The following is a 19,956-nucleotide window of genomic DNA, read 5'->3' on the forward strand; positions in this document are numbered from 1 at the left end:
ATTTATAGAGCACTTTTCAAATTACAAAATGTTTCCCAAAGGCAGCAAATAAAAACAGACAAAAAAAATCAGGTCTTAAAAGAAAAAGTAGCACCTCAAAAAAAAACAAAAAACAACTCAGCAACCTCAACAACTGATCCAGTCCAGCCCCCCTTTGCTCTATGCTTGAATAACAGTTGAGCAAACTTGGTACCAAGGTCAACTTTTTCCTTTTCCTGTAAAAATTACATATAGGGTCGCTTCTTATGTAAGCTTATGTTATCAAAAAGGTATAGGCTATAGGTAAAGTTAACAAAATGCTAACTATAGAGACAGGAACCGGACAGTTTTCACATGACCGGCCCTGACCGGTGACCGGCCGGTCATCATCACGGTCATGGTCACATCATGCGTGCAACAGACAAACTGACCGTGATATCATGATTCATAATCTTAATATAAATCTATAATAAGGTCTGGCTGTAACCTGGAGGACTTTGGAGAAAATGTAAAATAGTATTTAATGAATATTTAATAGTCAGCGTTTCATTATCAACATCCAATTTAATTTTTACAAGAACAGTTGTTTGTGAATGCTGTCAATTACAGTTCTTAGAAAGACTAAAAATCGGAATCAGCCAAAATCGGAATTGGCAGGTCAGACCCTTAAAAAAAATTGGAAATCGGACAAAAAAATTGAAATCAGTGCATCTCTAGCTAGCTAGCTAATGATTGATGTAACTCGGCTAGCTAGTTAGCACTATAAAAATAATAAACTTTATTTGCAGAGTGCCTTTCAAAACCAGAGTTACAAGGTGCTTCACAAGTTAAAAATACAGAGAAATAAAAAAAACATATATAAAAAAACAATACAGTCAAGAAGGAAAAAACAGATTCAGACAGTCAGTCTGTCTGCCTGTATGTCCTCTCTCCGTCTCAAAGGAGTGAAGCTTGCAGCGCAACTGTATTCTGGGATTTGACCTTTGTCTCATTCACAGCTCTGTTTCCTTGAGCTCTGCAAAACACACACACACACACACCTCTACACCATGGTAATCCTCGGAGGGGGAAAGTGTGTTCAAGTGTCATCTTGACCCATCCTTCTCTTCCTCAGTCCTACTGCCTCACTCCACCCTACACACCCATCTCACCCCACCCCGTCCTGTATTAATGCCTCCAATCCTCTTTGTGGGAGAGTGACGTCTGCTACTGTCAGAAACAGAGTTAAGCTCAGCAGGCGTCGGGAGAACGGAGGAGAGAGAAGCTCCATAGATACCCAGGCAGCACTGCGTTCTGGGCCTCCAGGGGGGACGAACACTCTGCCAGCTAAGCAAGACCTGACTCTGCTCCCCGAGAGAGTGCTTATGGCTCCTTGGGGAACATGCATGTGTAGTCAACTTCATCAACAGGTTATCTAAAAACTCTGTGCACCTGCCTGGTGGCCTTAATGGCATCGAACTTCAAGGATGAGAGCTGACAAAGTGGAATACAAACACTCTGCTGGACAAACAGCTTTGTTTTAAGGAACTTCTGTTGCTGCTGCTTCTGTATTTTTTAGATTTTTTTGAGAACTTGGATATGTGAAGTCTCAAAGTGGTAACAAAACAGATGGCAAGACAGCTTCATCCCATGTCAGGTGTGTGTGAAAGGTGTTTGTGTGAGCATGCACTCAAAGCACTGGGTGTTTATGAGTGCTTATAACTGTTGAGAGCTGCTGCAGTGACTTTGTTTGTTTATATGAAACAAGTCAAAAGTGCTTGAAGAGTGTGTGTGTGTGTGAGAGAGAGAGAGAAAGAGAGAGAGAGGTGGTGGGGCCCTGTGGATGCTGTAGCCCTGGATTTCTTAGAGATGGAGGGTCATTGTTATGACCGCTTTGGAGATGGCGAGAGAGACAATTACCAAATCGACTACCGGAGGATTGTAGGGGACATGGAACCGGCACGGCCGCGCATTTCAAACAGAGATGGGGAGCAGCCTCACCCCTTTGGGGCCTATGCCCACCCAACGCCACATGGGCACGGGCATGAGACTGCAGCCCAGCGATACAGTGCTACACGTATCCAAGCTGGATATGAACCAGAGAGGTTAGTCTCTGTCACCACACTGCATAGACTGTAGGGTCAGGCCCTTCTCTGATTTGCAGAGTGAGTGTGAAGTCTCATAACACGTAAACTTTGTGTCACCGGGAGCCACTGAGATGTTTTCACTTTCTAATTGCATTCATTGTGTGCTTTTACAAGCCCATTTATCAGCTACCTGGGCAGCCAACTAAATCCTCTTACCTACCGTACTGCCGTCATCGGTGTATAGAAGAACGGATTCCTTTTGTTAGCATTTCCTGTCTCGACCGTAACATTTGTAATAGGATCTGGCTCCAGCATGAGTGTAAGAAACAGAGGTCAAGACAGAGACAAGCAAGACAACATGGCATGTTTTGCACAAGGGATTAATACCTCCAGAAATAAATGGCTGACTAAACAATCATGTTATTTTTAGTGACAACAGATTTATGCACGCTGCAATCACAGAAAGTAATGAATGGAGGATTCTATTAATCACTCACAAATAAACTTCTGTGTTGAGGCCCTTACTCTATGATGATCAGTGTTATGAAGGTGTAAAATATATTTTTTTACGCTTAAATTTGTATTATTGATTAATTCACCAGTGTTCACATTTTCTGTGAATTTGTGTCAGCAGTTGTCTGCAGTTCAAGAAAGGGAAGTGAAATCTGATGTTGTGCCACTTGATATAATATTGCTATTGGAGGAGAACCACGGGCAAGATGGTAGCATTTATTTATAAATTTTAATAGCACATAATTTATTCAAAGATGAGATTTGTTTCCAATGCTCTAAATACATGTGAATAACTATTCTTCAGTTTTTTTTAACAACTAAGTAAATGTTAATTTATACCCTAAATGAGCGATGCATCCCGGGAAATATAGACTGTAAATTAGAAAATAAAGGTCATATTTTGAAAAGGAAATCACTAAATTGTGTCATTGTTGCCTAGATACATTCAAAAATAGAAAATTAATCATATTATTTAGTGTTTGCCCAATTAAATGTTACAATAATAAATAAAATGCTCATTAGAATATTCAAAATCTCTAACAATAACTGCTATCAATTCTAATGTCAATTCAAACCCAGTATTGACTCTATGGAGATGTGAAGTTACTGCCATCTATTCATTGTCATAACTTTATACACTTCACCAAATATTCAGATCTTACGCTGAGTTTTTCATGTTTTTACCCGTGTCCTGTGTGCATGTGTGTGCTTGTACATGTCAGCATGGCAGACTACCTGATCAGTGGAGGCACAGGTTATGTTCCTGAAGATGGACTGACAGCACAACAACTCTTTTCCATTGGTGATGGACTCACATACAAGTAGGAATTCAATTTTAATATGTAAATATTATGGTTCAATATGTGTTTTTCATTTATGATGATCTATAATTATTAAAAACACTAGTGAAAGTTTACCGTTTCAGTGGCCTGATGTCATTTTTAGATTTCTGTAAAATATCCTGCTTCCATTTACATATCTTTGTCACTAGTGTTGATAATATATCATATGATATACAATATATATTTTTTTTTAACTCCCTATACTATCAGCTGCATCTGCCCCATAATCCAGTTTTGGTCATGTGCTTGATAAAACACACAGATACATTGTACTGACTCATTTTATGGTCTTGCATTTTCTGGTATTACACACTTAACACACTGACACAAATGCATGTGCACACATGGTATGCGTGCATGTGCACATGCAGAAACACACATTAGAGTTATACAATGTATTCCATTAAATGTTTAGTAATATCAGTGATGACACATCTGCTTGGGTTTTATATAGAGGATTATAATGAGTAATACTACTTTCAAGGATGACTTTGAGTGGTGTCACAGACATTAAATGCTCTGTGTGTGTGTGTGTGTGTGTGTGTGTTAATGGGTGTCAGTGTAGTTGTCTTAATGGAGGCTGTATGCGGGGGTTTATCAGTGTGCAGAGGATAAATGCAGAATGTTTTAGTGGGTTGAAAGGCTGACAGATTATGTCTGCTCACTGTCAGCTAAGTTTAAAAAACTACTGCTTTTTTGTAATGGATATGTGCTGTTACACATACACAACTAAATCTGCATGATTCTAGTTTAGGATTATAATTGTTTTCTAGTGATATTCATTTCAATTATGTAACACTTGTCCAGTTCCAAAGTATCTGTTTTGTCTCTCCTCTCAGTGACTTCTTGATCCTCCCTGGTTTCATAGACTTTACTTCTGATGAGGTGGTGAGTATCATAACACTGTCCAGCATGCCACAAGCTGTCCCTGTCCTTTTTTTGTTTTGTTTTGTTTACAGGTGATTGCACAAAGAAGCTACATTTGTCTTAGGGTGCACACAATGTGTTGCTGCTGTTTTATTTTGTGTTAAAGCTGGCATTTCATTCCTTTGGGCTACAAATGTTCATGTTTTCATATCCCTGACAACGATTCACAAGCACAGACAGATATTGCTGTAGCCTAACTCTTTGTTATGTTCATTTGAGCACAGGGCTGTTTATTTGGCTTGCTTTGTTTTCGTCCTTGCAAGCTCTGCTGGGACAGTAAATTAATTTCATGCCTAGGTCACATGGGTTATTTCTGGATGGCAGGTGTTCAAAACAGACACACACCTGCGTCATCTAACACTCAGCAGGTGAATTCAACAAGTCAGTCTCTCTAATGTGCCCACACTGGCTTTAAGGCTCATTGCACTGCAAAATACAAACAAACTTTAGCATTTGGTTAACAAATGTGTTGCCCTTGTGCTCCAGCTGCAGAAAGTCAGCATCAATGCAGTGTCAGAGCACAAATTTAAGATTTACCTTGTTGTATATGTTTATCCGTGTTTTGAGAACACAAGATGATGTTCTGGTTTCCAAATGCACAACATTTTTAGGACTTAACCTCTGCACTGACAAGGAAGATAACCTTGAAGACGCCTCTTATTTCATCTCCCATGGATACCGTCACAGAGTCATCCATGGCCATTGCCATGGCAGTGAGTATAAGCACTGCACAACCTCACACACACACAACACAGCTAATTGTTCAGTCAGACTCCAAGTACACAGCAAGATTGAATGATTACTGTTTCAGTGCTATTTCGTAAATAAATTCTCTGCTCTCATGTCTCTGATTGGCTGGTTTCAGTTGATGGGTGGGATTGGAATAATTCATCATAACTGTACCGCTGAGTTCCAGGCCAATGAGGTGCGCAAAGTCAAGGTATGATGTCAACAAAAAATCGAATTAGGAAAGACAGAAAAAGTCCTCTGTGACTTTAGGAATAAATGTTATTTTCAGTTTTCACTGAATGGTGTTTAAACACTCATCCCATGTGTTTTTGTTCTTGCCAGAAATTTGAGCAAGGCTTCATCACAGACCCAGTGGTAATGAGTCCCCGACACACAGTGGGAGACGTGTTTGAGGCAAAGATACGCCATGGTTTCTCTGGGATCCCTGTTACAGAGACAGGCAAGATGGGTAGCAAGCTGGTCGGCATAGTCACCTCCAGAGACATAGACTTTCTGTCTGAGAAGGACCATGACAGACCCCTGGAGGAGGTGGGTGTATAACTGATGTGTTTATGTATGCATGTGTATGAGAACATAATATATGCAGCAACTAATTGATCCTAAGTCCTGCCCCTTTTTTGCTCTGTGGTCTAATAACAGTTGACCAAACTTTGTACCCTGCAAAACATTAGTCAACTTTCCTGTTTCCTTTCCAGTTTCCTGCACTTCACTTTCTGCACTCGTCTATTTTAAGAAAAACAAAAACAAATAATAAACAAAATGCATTTCAGTGCAAATGAATATCAAAAGCAGAGTAGAGTTTTTTTAAACAGTAGCTTAAGATGAGACTATGTATGTGTCACTATATAGGTATAACTTCTTTTAACCTTTTTCAAACTTTGGTTTCCTTTTCAACTTAGACCAGCCAAACACATAGCATTGTCCAGGAATGTTACAAACTTTTCAATTTAACCTCTTTGTGATTCAGGCAATGACAAAAAGGGAAGATTTAGTTGTTGCACCGGCTGGAGTCACACTAAAAGAGGCTAATGATATTCTGCAACGAAGCAAAAAAGGTAAATCTTTGAAGTAGGTCAAAGCTACTGTTGAGCAAAAGTAACCAAAAGTGATTTTGATAGACTTTTTTCTGTCTTCTTTCACTCATTTCACACTCTGGCTCTTTTAGGGAAGCTCCCCATAGTGAATGACAGTGATGAGCTGGTTGCCATCATAGCTCGGACTGACTTGAAGAAGAACAGAGATTATCCTCTGGCTTCCAAGGACTCCCGCAAACAGCTGCTGTGTGGAGCTGCTATTGGTACGAGGGAAGATGACAAATACAGACTGGACCTCCTCATGCAGGCTGGTGTGGATGTGGTTGTCCTGGTGGGTTTTGTACAGTATTAATTGTTCCAAATTAAACTTGCAGTGCGTGTTTCATACAGTAGGCGCTTTATTTCTCATTGAAACTACTTCACTTTTCTTTTATTGCAGGATTCCTCTCAAGGAAACTCAGTGTATCAAATCAACATGATTAACTACATCAAACAGAAATATCCAGAACTACAAGTAGTAGGAGGAAATGGTAGGCTCTCTTCTTGCTTTCTTCAGCAGCTGTGCAGTGAAAAGGCCCTGCAACCTATTGCACAACACTGAGCTCTTTTCTGTGGGTCTGTCTCTCTCTAGTGGTGACAGCTGCTCAGGCTAAAAACCTCATAGATGCTGGTGTGGATGCTCTGAGGGTGGGGATGGGTTGTGGCTCCATCTGTATCACCCAGGAAGGTATGATAAAGAGTTCAGCACTGTGAATTCTAGCTGGGTTTAGATAGGAATGATAATGCATTATTCTCATTTGTATTGGGGACATTTTGCTACCAACACATTATTTTATGCTCGTTCCTCAGTGATGGCATGTGGACGGCCACAAGGTACATCAGTGTACAAAGTTGCAGAGTATGCCCGACGTTTTGGAGTGCCGGTAATTGCTGATGGAGGCATTCAAACTGTTGGACACGTGGTGAAAGCATTGGCCCTGGGAGCATCTACAGGTAGCAGAATGCAATATTCTCCGACTTTTAAATTTGCTTGATATACACTTGGATCTTTCAGTGGAAACTTCTATGTAATGACATCTTTGAGGAAGCATGGCAGTTGATGGGCAGTTCTAATGATCTGACTGTCGCCTATGTTATGTGCTTTTTCAAAATAAAAGTATTGTTTGTAGCAGTGTTTGTAATGCCTCATGTCCAACTGGTCATTTGTACATCCGATTCTTGTGAACACAATATCTCTAAAAAGCCATGAGGCAATTTCTTCATAATTAGTACAGTCATCTACTTGGACTCAAGGATAAACTGATTAGATTTTTATGGTCAGAGGTCAAAGGTCAAGGTAAATATGACCTCTCGTGAATGTGATATCTCAAGAACAGAATTTCTCAAGTCAGAAGAAGAAGAAGAAGAAGAAGGTCAACTTCACTGTAACCACACAAAACACAGTCTTGGCCATAACTCATTAATTCATGTGCTAAATATGACAAAAATTCACTCAAATATTTAATAGGATAAAATAATGAGGTGATGACATTTTATATCCAAAAGGTCAAAGGTCAATATCACTGTGACATCATAATGTTCAGCTCTCTATCCGTCCTCTGTACTCTTCTGTTAATATAGTTTCTAAACGAAGACAGCATATTTCTCTCTGGAAATTTTTCACTGGAGTCATACATGTTAATATAGTCATGAGCTCTACTTGGCTAAAAAATACACTTCATAACTTTTAAATTCCTTCAAAGTCTTCAAAACATATTATATGAGTCTGGACAGACATGGATGTAAATGGAAAGAGTGGCGTGCATGTAGGAACATGCACGCCATAACACCGCTTTATCTTTACAAAGCAGATAGTTGTTTGCTGACATCTAGTGAGGTTGAATGTTGCACATTGTGCCTTCAAGTGTTGTAGGCTTTTTGCTCTTTCCTGTTGTCCTTTGCAATCATCATCCCTTCATCCCATTTTTTTATAATACCGTCTCATATTTCTGCCCTTAGTGATGATGGGGTCGTTGCTCGCGGCAACCACTGAAGCTCCGGGAGAATATTTCTTTTCAGACGGTGTGCGTCTGAAAAAGTACAGAGGAATGGGCTCCTTGGATGCCATGGAGAAAAATAACAGTCAAAAACGCTACTTCAGGTGGGGGAGTGGGCTTACAGAGATTTATCTTATAGCCTGTCATGGGGACACGTTTATCTCTTACTCTGTGTGCATTGTTCTTGTGTGTCCAGTGAGGGAGATAAGGTGAAGGTGGCTCAAGGTGTCTCAGGATCAGTACAAGACAAAGGCTCCATCCATAAGTTTGTTCCTTACCTCATTGCTGGTATCCAACATGGCTGTCAGGACATAGGAGCCAAGAGTTTATCCATTTTACGGTAAGATGGTGAAATTTCATATGTGTGCTGTAAAAAAAAAAAAGATAAATAAACAATTTGTTTTAACTTAAAAAAGTTAGTTGGCGAGCTGCCATAAAATTTCAAGTTGACTGAATGAAGTTTAAAAGAGAAGTTGAGGTAATATTGTAATGATTCAAGACAAATACGATTTACTGGTCAAATAAACTAATAATTCAGTTGTACTTGAGAAAATATGTTTAGTAAGCTTAAGATGTTAAGTTGAACTCCTCTGTCACACCGATGAACATTACATCATTATAACAAAGCTGATTTCCTTTTACATTTTCTCAGTTTGAAGAGTCAGCTCTTCATTTCACACAAAGAACTCAAGCTTCAGCCGTCCGTGTTGGAGCTACTTTGTTTCATCTTTTGCACAAAGACAATATAAGAAACTGTAAGGAAGTCAGGACTGAATTCACTACTAACCCTAATTTTTCAGTTTTTCATTACTATGAAAACAAGCAACAATGACTCAAAGTGAACCATAGCAGGTTGTTAATCATAAATTCTTTCTTCAAACTATAAAAACGAAAAGTCTCAGGAGAATTTTAACTCTCAAACAGTGCATGCTGGGAAGTCTACTAATATGTTGGTCATGCTTCTTTAGAAACTTAATTTAATTAATTGCTTGAGTTCTGTACAGCACATTCACTCAACTATCATTTCAAGAACTCATGTTTCTAAGTTCTGATAGTAAATACTTGAAAATTGTAAGTCAAATTAATGTGAACAAATAAAATATTCATTAAAAGTTCAGGTTAAATGATTAGTTGATTCCACTAAATTCCTGTTTGATTCTTTTACAGTGTTGTATAAGAGCTTTTGGCTAGCATAAGCTGTGTGTTTGTGTACCAGGTCGATGATGTACTCTGGAGAGCTGAAGTTTGAGAAGAGAACCATGTCTGCTCAGATGGAAGGAGGAGTACACGGCCTCCACTCGTAAGCCTGACCTCTGACCCCTCACACCCGTCTTCTGACATTTCCCTCTCCCCTGTGTCTCAGATTCCCCTTTCAACTGTCTAAATATTTCAGTGGCAGTGCTTTCCTCTCTAAATATGTGACATTTATTTTCTAACAGTAAAGGCACTGTGTCTAAGCTTTGTAAGAAACCCCTTACTGTCAAATGTAATGTAATTTATCTGTCATTAGCAGCATCAAAATTGTCTCTCTTGTCTCTCTTCCTCTTTTCTTACCCATGCTATCACATTAGATATTCTTTTGTGCCATGTAAGTACATCCATGTGGTTATCACACCCCCATCTTCTTCTTTCATTCAGTCATCTCCATCCAAGATTGCTTTTGTAGTGATGAAATGTGATCACAGCACAGCAAACGCTTATAGTCTTCTTCTTTTTCCGCACATAGTTACGAAAAGCGGCTTTACTGAGGCGGGAGGAAGAGGAAATGCTCGATCAGGACCCAGCGTCCCATCCCCAGCAGCTGTGAGCAGATGCACTGGGCTCATGTGATCAAACTACAAACACAAAGCTGTCGTTGCTGTACAACATCCACACTCTTGTACTTGTCTGTCTCTTCTCTGACCCTGTCAAAGACTGACAAAACAAAACACTTCAACCTGAGTGTAAAGTTCAAAAGAGAACCAAAGAGTTCATGTGCAGTCATGTACATTACATGAACTCTTTATCTGTCTTTCTCCCGCTGTGGTCAAAGGTGTTGTGGGGATAATGGAATTAACTGCTCTGTTGATCCCTTTCAATAAAAAAAACACATGTCATCACCTTCTTTAGGAAAAGCTTATCAGTGCTGATCTACTGAGAAGGAGTATGCAACAAACATTTTTCACAGGAAATCAGGCAATCAGATGCTTTATTTACAGAATACAAGACACATAAAAAAGACAGCAGCATGTTTTTGGCATATTTAGAATGTTTAACATTTTATTTCATTAAAAGAGGAAAGTAACAAAAGTTAAGTAGCTTTAGGACAGCTTTCTGCTGACAGCAGACTCTAGAGAAGAAACACAACCTCAAATTATATGTATGGTCACATTTTTTAGCCCACAACCTTGTGTATAAAGCTTACTGAGCCGAGAGGAAACATACAGTATAGTACATATAATGTATTTATGTTCTTTACTGTTCCAATTGTTTTTTGTTTAAGCAAATTCATTGTAATTTGGCTTTTACATGGTGGATGCTCTGCTCTGATCATCCTGCATGTAAGTCTCAACCTTAGCCGGTGAGCTCTTTGAATGTGCTGCACTGTTGCTGAAGGGACTAAAGTTTAGCGCCTTAATTCACACATACACATTTTTAGCAAGGAGCGCCTTAAAGGAGCGATAATCTCACTCTTGATTTTCTCTGTTGATCTTATTTGGCATATACTCGATAACAAAACACTGTGAACAACAAGACAGGAGACTATCCAGGCTTTACATTTTAGTTATCTGACTATAATTCCATACAACATCCCCATGTCTTTATTTATAATACACACAAGTTTGAGACACATTGGCTTGACATGTTGTGATCTTCCATATTTCATTTTGCAAAAACATAATATTAATTACATGGCTATTGACTGTACATAATAGTTATTTTCCTTTTTTCACGCTCAGTATTTGAAGAAATTAATGGTGGATGAATGAAATAGGGCTATGAAGTCAGTGGAGTAGGATAGTGACAAACCAACTGATAAAGTTAGACTTCTTTATTTATAGAATTGTAGACAAAACTTGATTTATCTGTTTTCAATGAGATTGCTTATTTTTTGTTTTGGAGATAACCTATGACGCTGCATGCTAAACTCTGCATCTCGATAACTTGCAATCATTTAAATGAGCTACTGTACTGTTTGACTGAATTATTTGACAGTTGTACTTGAGGGTCACAGAAAACACAGAAAATATATTTGTCTTTGCCTATCGCCCACACAAAAGCTTCAAAATTATATTTACTGTAAATAGTGTTGAATAAAGATAATTTTGACAAGAGTGTTTTGATACTGGTTAACATTTTTGTCATATCTCCAGAAATATGAGCAGCAAAAAGTGTCACTGATCATTTTGCCTCCTGTGTATGTGTTTTTTTCATTACCGTTACATTACAATATATTCAGAATTTAACCACCTCAGCACTCATCTTTAACTCTTTCAGAAATGTATTTTATAGTGTGCCCAGAAGTTCTAACCTTGGTAATAAACAATGGCAGTCTGCAACTCACTTTTTTAAAAGAAGAAACTTTGATTACTGCAACCTTGACAGTATGGGCTAATAAAGTTTCAAAGTTACTTCTTAAATTGTTGACTACACAGGTGATACAAAAAGACAAACTCATCCTGTGTATAAATAAATTTTTCATGAATGCCCATGGTAATTCCATCACACTTAAATAACATATGATGCTATAATCATGTAGGGAAAATACCACATGACAAACTCTATTCCCATGTAGCCTACTGTAAGTCTGTCAAATCTGTACACAACTCAGTGGCCAGCAAGGTGCTTATAAAGTTTAGGCAAAATAGTATTCTACACTATTACAAAAACCTTTAAATTTTAGCTCCTTCCAATGAATTAGATTTTAATATTTCCTCATATGGATTATCACTGTGTGTCTATACAATCACATTAGGAAAGAAGTCAAAGGGACTTATATATTAGGTCCTTTATGAAACCACAACAGTACATAAACAGTGAAAACCCCAATAATTTTGTTCACTCACTATTGAAAAAAGGCTTTCATTTATATTCCTTTCATAGATTGTGCAGGATAGCCTCAAATACAAAAAAGTTAAACATTTTACAAATATTAAAACTCCTGCTGAAGTAAATTTCTTCATAGCATTTGCACTTTTAGCAGTAGACATTTAATCTTTGACATTCATGAATGTCTAACTGAAATGAGCATTTCTATTACAATTCTTCCACATTATTTAAAAAAGAAAACATTACTGCAAAGAGAAGAGCTTAGCGAAGTTGCTTGGAATAGTGGGATGAAATCAGCCTTTAAAATCAAGTTTTTAATATAGGCTGTATCCACAGTACAGTATTTAAAGAAAATAAGTTGGTTACATATTGTATTAATAATGTCCATTCCCCTTTCATTAGCTCAATAATTATTTTCATCTGTGTAATTTTTATGATGTACAATTTGATTCTTCCATCAACCCTAATCAGATTCAGCTATTTCTGTACAATATCATGTATCCAGTCACAATTTTATGACTTTCTACAATTCAATGGTGTCACTGCAAACACTCAGAGCATCAATTTGCTTGCACACGTTGACAAACTCTGCCTGTACAGCCAGGTCCCATTCCAGTTGTTTGCTTTCACTCAGGTGTTTCGTCCCTGCCAGCCGGCCGGATCCGTGGCTGTCCTGTGAGGCTAAACTCAAGGTCCGGTAACGCCTGTGATAAGACAGGTGGGGAATTGCTCGTGGGAGACTGCTCTGAGCAAAGTTTTGACCTCTGTTGGCCCAGGAATGTGAGCGTATCTTTCCTGTCTCCTTGGGGTTGCTGCACAGACCCTGGGTTGAGCCAGAGACACTCCCTTTCCAATCCCATTGCTCTGGTGACACTGGTGACTTGCTGTGGGATGTCGAAGATGCATGTGGCTGAGAAGGTCTTGAACTGGACAGGGCGTTCTCTTGATCCACGTCTCCACAGGAAGAGGTTCGGTACAAGGAATTTTCCACAGCGCTAGGCCCTTGCTTTGACATGCTTTGGCTAGGAGAGTTCAAAGAGTGGCTGGAAGAAGTGTGGAATAGTCTTGGCAAACCAAAGATACTGTGAGAGAAAAGGGATTCACTGAACAGAGCCTGGTCAATGCTGCGAGACAAGTTTATGGGAGATGGGGGCTGCAAGTCCACAGTAGAGTCAGTCTCCAGTCGTAAGCTATCCAGTGATGATGGCTTAGACTCAGCTGCATTTTTAGGCTTGTGCGGTGGGCTTGGGGGTGTGGGTAGAGGTAGTACAGTTTTCCAGATTTGGCTGGACTTGGGGACACAGTCTAGCCCATTTCCTGGAGGATCCACGATTGAGAAAAGAGGAAGCGCCTCAGATTGGCCCTTAGTACTAACATCACAGACCACTTGCTTTTCCTGTTTACCCTGGGACCAAGTATCGTGAGAGGACAGCACTGGAGAACTTGCACCTCCCTGAGAGGGCAGGGTAAGTCCTCGTGAAGGGGAGCTGCAGGAGAGGCGTGACCAAGATCCTGGCCGAGGATGAGCTATGGTCTTGATGGAGGAGTTGCTGTGACAGAATAGAGGGTGTGTACCAATTAGAGACAAACCTAGACATACCCCAACCTCACAGAGTCTACAGCCCACCTGGTAGCCCCACCAGGGCCAAGGCTGGAACCCATAACCATCAACCCCACCCAAACCAAGAGCGTGCAGAATCCCATAAAGCTGGAAGCCTCCACACCCTAACAAACACAACGAAGCCCCTACTCCAGCTCCTGCTGCCCTACCCCAGTCTTCCGCTTTGGCAAAAGGGCAACTTGCAGGTCGCATCACTTCAGGAGATCCTCCACCCTCTCCATTGTCATTCAGTCTGTAGATGTGTTTAGTGTCGAGTTGTATTAAGCAATAGAAGATGAGGTAGGAGCATGACAGTAATACTGTTAGACATACAAACACACCCTGAGGGAATAGCAGGATCATAGTGGGAAGGCTGTGGAAGAGTTGGAGCATGCCAACACACCCTAGAGAGACTCCAGAGTACAATAAGGACATGCACAGTAACAGGCAAGGCTTGGGCAAGACTAAGACTGAGGTGGAATTAGCAAGTGGGAGTGAAAGACGCATGCGTGAGCGTAAGGAAAGAAGCAGGATGGCCAGGGAGAAAGCTGAGATCAAACAGGGAAAGGGAAGCTCAGAGAGTAACAGAGAGCCCAGAGGGGGAAGACGATCTTGGTGACCATAAGCATCATAAAGCAAACAAAAAGCTTGAATCCCTGCAAATGCTAAAAGGAACAAGTGCAGCAGAGTGAGGTAGGGGATTCCTGGAGGACACCGCAGGGGCAGACCTAACAAGCAGACCACAGAGATCAGGCCAAATACTGTGAAGACAGACCCCAGGCCATAGATGTGTGCTTCCCACGCAAATCCCCATGTGGCGAGGGCAGAGTTCCAGTCCGAGTACAGAGGAACGAAAAGGGCAGGGCTGAGAGCCAGAGAGGGCTGCAAGGACTCAGTGGGAGTCAAATCATCTGGGTAGGTAGGAGTCCAGGACTGGTTTGATGTTTTGCAGGTTGTTGTTGTTGATGTGTCCATGTCAGCATCAAGTGAGATAGTGACACCGGCCTTCAGGACATGCAGGTCATCATCTTTGGACTCATCTGTAAAGCAAGTACAGTAAAATGAAAGATTACCAAGTTATCTGTTGTGTCAACAGAGAACCAGAAGGTAGAACATTTAAATACAGACTGACTCAAGTTTTTCACTGGCAATAAGGTGAGTATGCTAAGCCTTTATGTCTTGCATAGCCAAACCTTTCTCCATAGTGTTGTGTCTGCATAAATGGTCTGGGTACACACATAATCATTCTGCTATAGAAGAACAAAACACTCTGCCTGGTTTGTATTTCTTTGAGCCAATCACATTAGTTTTGGGTGTCACTAAGCTTAGAATGCAGCGATGGTGCCCTTGCAAAATAGTGTTGAATGGTATCTTCTAAGGTGGAACATTTGCATGTAGGGAGTTGAGCCTTGGTATTAAAATTGCTAAATCCCTGCAAAAGAAGAAGTAACACCTGCTAGTTTGTTTATGTTCATACCGTTAGCGACCAGGTGCTAATATGCCATTTTCAGCATATAGGTTGCCAGCCCAGAAGTTGCAGTTGTAGTTGTATGGGAACTTTAAAAACAGATATGGCATCACGCTGCCTGAAACAGGGGGCCAATCTGGTGAATCTACACATCCAGTGAGACAGACTAGCTAAGCATTACCTGAGGACAAGGCATTTAATCATCATGAACATGTTAGCATGGAGATGTTAGCATTTAGCTTAAAGCATTGCTGTTCCCAAAATACAGCCTCCCTTTGCTGCTTGTGTGGCTCTGTGCTCTTTTCTTTGACATATATTTGGCCTTGAGTTATTAATTAGCAATTTTAATAATTATGACATAATAGCCAACATAATGAACACAGGCCAAAGTAAATTACATCCACTGTCTTTATTTTTGAAAAAGGGAGGAGGAGAGATTCTGCCATATGTGAAGTTAATCCATAATAAAACAGAGCAGGCTTGTAACTGGGAATGTTTAACTGGGTCACAGAGAGAGCGGGAGTGGGAGCACACAGTGTGTGTGTATGTGTGTGTGAGAGAGAGAGATGTGTGTTGATTAGCCAGTATTGACCTCATTGCTGCTCTCATTTTGTGTGGCTATTATTAAGTATTGTCAAAAGGTGTTATGCAACCATTAATGTTGCATCCTTTCCTATTACAATATGCAGTGGTATTTAACTTTAATATCTGAGTGTGATTGTGCAACCAATAAATAATGTAAGCATCTCATTCTCTGGTGAATGGAGCCACCAGAATCAGGAAACCTTCTGGTTATAAACGGGATGTGTCCTATTTCTGGTCTTCCATTAGTGGTGACGTGATTGTGTCAATGCAGTTAAAGCAAACAAGCAGTGAGACTTTTTAAACAAGGGATTTTCAGTGTGTTAACTTCGAAATCTTAAGAGAGATCAAGAGATCTTGACATGTTGGTCCTATTGTGACACAAGTATTAATGCATTTTGGTAATATTTGACAGTAGTCCTCAACAAAAACGATGTAAATGATGCCTGGTAATTCTATAAAAACAAAGGCAGCTTAAGGAAGGGTAACTTCTCACAGTTTTGTCAAAGCTCCCCTCCCCCTGTGCTTGTGGACACAACACATCATTTACTTTGACAAGTGAGTGCCATTATGTGTGCGTGTGTGTATAGCAAACACTGCATGTGCAGGTGTGTGCCACATGATCCAGCAACATTTGGATGTGGGTAAACGACACTGAGTGCAATGGGAATGAAATGTTTCTACATTAAGATGATAGTAGAGGAATGAGTGGGAGAATCTGTTTGAAAAGGACTGAGAAAGCAAGACAGGAGAGAGAGTAAGGGAGAGATTTTTGAGGAGAATGAAAGCTTGGGGGAGTGAAGTGATGCAAACCATTCTGTGAATGTAAAACAACTGTGTCTGCCAGCAGAATACATATCACGAACACTGCAGTCACACATAGACCTTGAGTCTTTTATTTTAGGTATTTAATGAGGGCAACGCTCTAAATCCTACACTCTTAGAAATAAATGTTCCAAACCGGTTCTTCCTGAAGGTTGTACCCAGAACAATTCGCTTCTTAAGAACCCTTTTTTGAAGAAAGGGTTCATCAAGAGTTTTTTGTAAGACTAAGGGTTCCATCAAGAACCCTTTTCATCCAAACAACCCTTTTTGGAGGTGCTGCAAGGGTTTGTTAAGGGCTCTTTGTACCAGAAAAAGTTCTTGATAGAACCCCCTGAGTGGGTTCTAGATAAAACTCAAGGAACCACATGGTTGAGTTCTTGTGATTGTCGTGAGAAGATGGAACAATTTTGGATAGAACCCCCAGATCTGGATCCTTTTACACCAAATTAGCTCTGGTTTTTGAACCCAGTTCTGATTCCTGGAACCTTGGTGCCATCTAGTGAACCAGCCTGTGTTTCAACCAGTTTTGAGTGGAGCCATTGTTATCAAGGATCGTCATCAACAGAGGGCGTTGCACAATGCACACCGACCTGTAGAATATGACACCCACTTTGGTTCCCAAGGAAAAATTGCTTTTTTGGTTCCAGCTGGCAACCAGCTTTTCATTCTCCGCACCAGTTTAATTTTGGTGGAAATGCTCTGAACAGTTCGAATTTTGGTGACAAAACCAGAATGGGAACAGTTCCATGTTACTGGAAAAGGCCTAGAGGGTTCTAGGTGGATCTATTACACCATAAAGAGGCTCTCTGTAGAATCTCTCATAGCAGGTTCAGGGTTCTCGGTAGAATTCTCTGAAAGGTTTCCAAGTGCAACCTTTGTAAGGGCCCTTTTACACCAAAAAAGCTCTGGTTCTGTTCAATATTTGTGGATGAACCCACCCACATTTCCATGAGTTTTGAGTGGAACCACAGTAATCAAGGATGTCATCAACAAAACTACAGAATGCACAACAACCTATAGAATATGACACATCCACTTTGGTTCTCAAGGAAAACCTGCTGGTTTTTTGTTCCAGCTGGGAACCAACTTTGTAGGTTCTGAAACAATTCACTTTTGTTTGGAAATGTTCAAAATTAGGTGCTTGAACTGGAATTGGACCAGTTCCATTGGTGGGAAAGGCCTGTGGTTCTACCAGCCACCAAAAAGGGTTCTCCTGTGAGCAAAAGCAGAAGAGCCCTTTATGGTTCTAAGTAGCACCTGTATTTCTTTCTTTTTCTTTCTTTCTTTCTTTCTTTTATGAGTGTACCATTAACACTTGACCATAAGTGACACATTTTTAATTGTGAATAGATCTAACTTAAATAAATGATGGATGCTGCAAGTACATAAAATCTCAGTCAAGGAAGGACTCTTACTTTTATCTTCCTCCATGCTGACAGCTCCTCTGTGTAAAATACGATCTGTTATATCAATCAATCCACCTCTGGTCTCTTTCACTGGGACAGTCCCCTCCTGTGTCTCTCCCTGTGTGATAACAGAAGGGTCAGCGGTCCATCCCCAGCTGCCAGTTGGACGTGGTGGAGTCGGGCGCTCAGGTCTGGGCCCAAGTCCAGCAGACAGCGGTGAAGTGGATTCCTGGTCTAATGGAAGTGAGCCAGACATAAGAAAAGGCAACTGGCTATTAGCTGTCCCATTCTGTGAGGGTGGGAAAGTTGTCTTATTCTCTTCAGTCTGTGTAGAATACAATAAAGATCCAGTACTAGTCTCAGCTGGCTGATATTTTAATGTTTGTTGTTCCTGGGTAGGTTGAGGTTGTGTACTCGCCTTGGAAGTAGCATCTTCTGTAGCACTATCTGTAGGTCTGGATATGATAAGTCCCCTCTCTTCTGTGCTCTCCTCTAAATCAGTGTATTCACCAATCACACCTTGGCTATCTGATTCCTCAGATGACAAGAAACTTAAAGGTAGAAAGTCATTCTCAGCTCCAAAACTGGGACCAGATCCATGAGGTCTGTATGCAAGACGCTGCACTGCTGTGTCAGTGTCCAACTGTCGTGTTTCCTTGACACCCTCTCCAGTAAAGGCTGTGACATGAAGTGAGAGCGGCAAGGAGAGGGGGAGAAGAAGATAAAGATTCCACAGAGAGAGCATGGCGAGGGTCTGCAAACTCCACCGCAAAGTCACATGCTGTAGGTTTCAGGGGGTACTGTCCAATCACATGTTTGACAGAGCTATAACCTCAGGTCACTGGGGATCTCATGCTTAACACACCTGGAAATAAAGGAAAGGTAAATCACACTCAAGACACAATCAGTGCAACCACTCATCAAATACTGCAGTAAATAGCTTGAATCTCTGCACATGGAGTGAATACTAACTGTATATGGAAAACATTTAATACCCTGTCCCTTTCTCCTGTAAAGTCCTGTGGCATACACATAATACAAGCATCAGGGTGCAAAGATTCTTTCATAATGACAGCACATAAAGACATAACTGCTTCCCTGTAGCTGTCGGTCTCATTTCAGCGTTCTTACCTCATCAACAGCCCACTCTGCTGCAGCCTCTTTAAACATATATGCTCCTCTGTGTCGCTGCATGCCTGCAGTCTCTCTCTGCGTAGCACTCTGTGTCCTTTCATACTCACTGTGCTGTGCCCCTCTTCTCTCCATCAGACAGTTGACACACGGGACAGACCCCACCTCCCAGAGACAACCCCCGCTGTCCCACACTCTGCTGCTGCGCTCGTCTGACACTGAGTTTGAGTGTTTGCACGATCCCATTCATTCCAAGGCATCATCCATCCACACCGCACTCGGTCTCATCTCTTACTGCTGGTTCTGTTCCACACATACACTCACACACATCGCTCTGGTGTGTATGATGCACACAGAAGAGAAGAGAAGAGAAGAGAAGAGAAGAGAAGAGAAGAGAAGAGAAGAGAAGAGAAGAGAAGAGAAGAGGAAAAGGCATAAATATGTCAAATGGGCCACAGCACACATATCAACCAGGCATGCAGTACCCTGCGCTGAACTAACCAGTGTTACAGATCAATACATGGCTTTGAGTAATTTACAACTGATGCTTTGCCCTTCCTCTCAGCTCAGATTGAAACATGTCATGAACAGAGGATGAAGCAGAAGAATCTCTTCGAATAGCACACATGCATAATGCATTGCTGCAAGCACTGTTGTGTGTTTGTGTGTGTGTGCATACAGTACATCTGAACCAAGTGAATGCATCAGTAACCTTTTCCAGGTATCACAATATTAAAGTAACATAACTTGATTTACTTGATTAACAAA

General features: G+C 40.7%; 2 protein-coding genes across 3 annotated transcripts; one reads left to right on the forward strand and one right to left on the reverse strand.

Annotated features, from left to right (window-relative positions):
* The first annotated feature begins 1,201 nt into the window (after positions 1-1,201).
* On the forward strand, positions 1,202-10,850 carry impdh1a (IMP (inosine 5'-monophosphate) dehydrogenase 1a). Of its 2 annotated transcripts, XM_084733424.1 has the most exons (16): positions 1,202-2,063; positions 3,281-3,379; positions 4,240-4,288; positions 4,939-5,040; positions 5,193-5,267; positions 5,399-5,605; positions 6,045-6,132; positions 6,243-6,442; positions 6,551-6,641; positions 6,743-6,838; positions 6,961-7,104; positions 8,110-8,251; positions 8,344-8,487; positions 9,364-9,447; positions 9,719-9,735; positions 9,874-10,850. In XM_084733424.1, exons 1-16 carry the CDS (start codon positions 1,828-1,830, stop codon positions 9,975-9,977), a joined length of 1,878 nt encoding a protein of 625 aa, XP_084589550.1. In that variant the 5' UTR covers positions 1,202-1,827; the 3' UTR covers positions 9,978-10,850. The 2 variants fall into 2 exon arrangements, with proteins under 2 accessions (XP_084589550.1, XP_084589551.1); XM_084733425.1 differs by lacking the exon at positions 9,719-9,735.
* Positions 10,851-12,520: 1,670 nt separating this feature from the next.
* Positions 12,521-19,463, reverse strand: prrt4a (proline rich transmembrane protein 4a). Its single transcript, XM_084733427.1, has 3 exons — positions 19,189-19,463; positions 18,067-18,922; positions 12,521-14,816 (listed from the first exon to the last, which is right to left on the reverse strand). Exons 2-3 carry the CDS (start codon positions 18,800-18,802, stop codon positions 12,700-12,702), a joined length of 2,853 nt encoding a protein of 950 aa, XP_084589553.1. The 5' UTR covers positions 18,803-18,922; positions 19,189-19,463; the 3' UTR covers positions 12,521-12,699.
* Positions 19,464-19,956: the final 493 nt, after the last annotated feature.

The sequence above is a fragment of the Lutjanus erythropterus genome, chromosome 13, assembly GCF_056507025.1.
Source record: "Lutjanus erythropterus isolate fLutEry1 chromosome 13, fLutEry1.hap2, whole genome shotgun sequence".
Classification (NCBI taxonomy): domain Eukaryota; kingdom Metazoa; phylum Chordata; class Actinopteri; order Lutjaniformes; family Lutjanidae; genus Lutjanus; species Lutjanus erythropterus.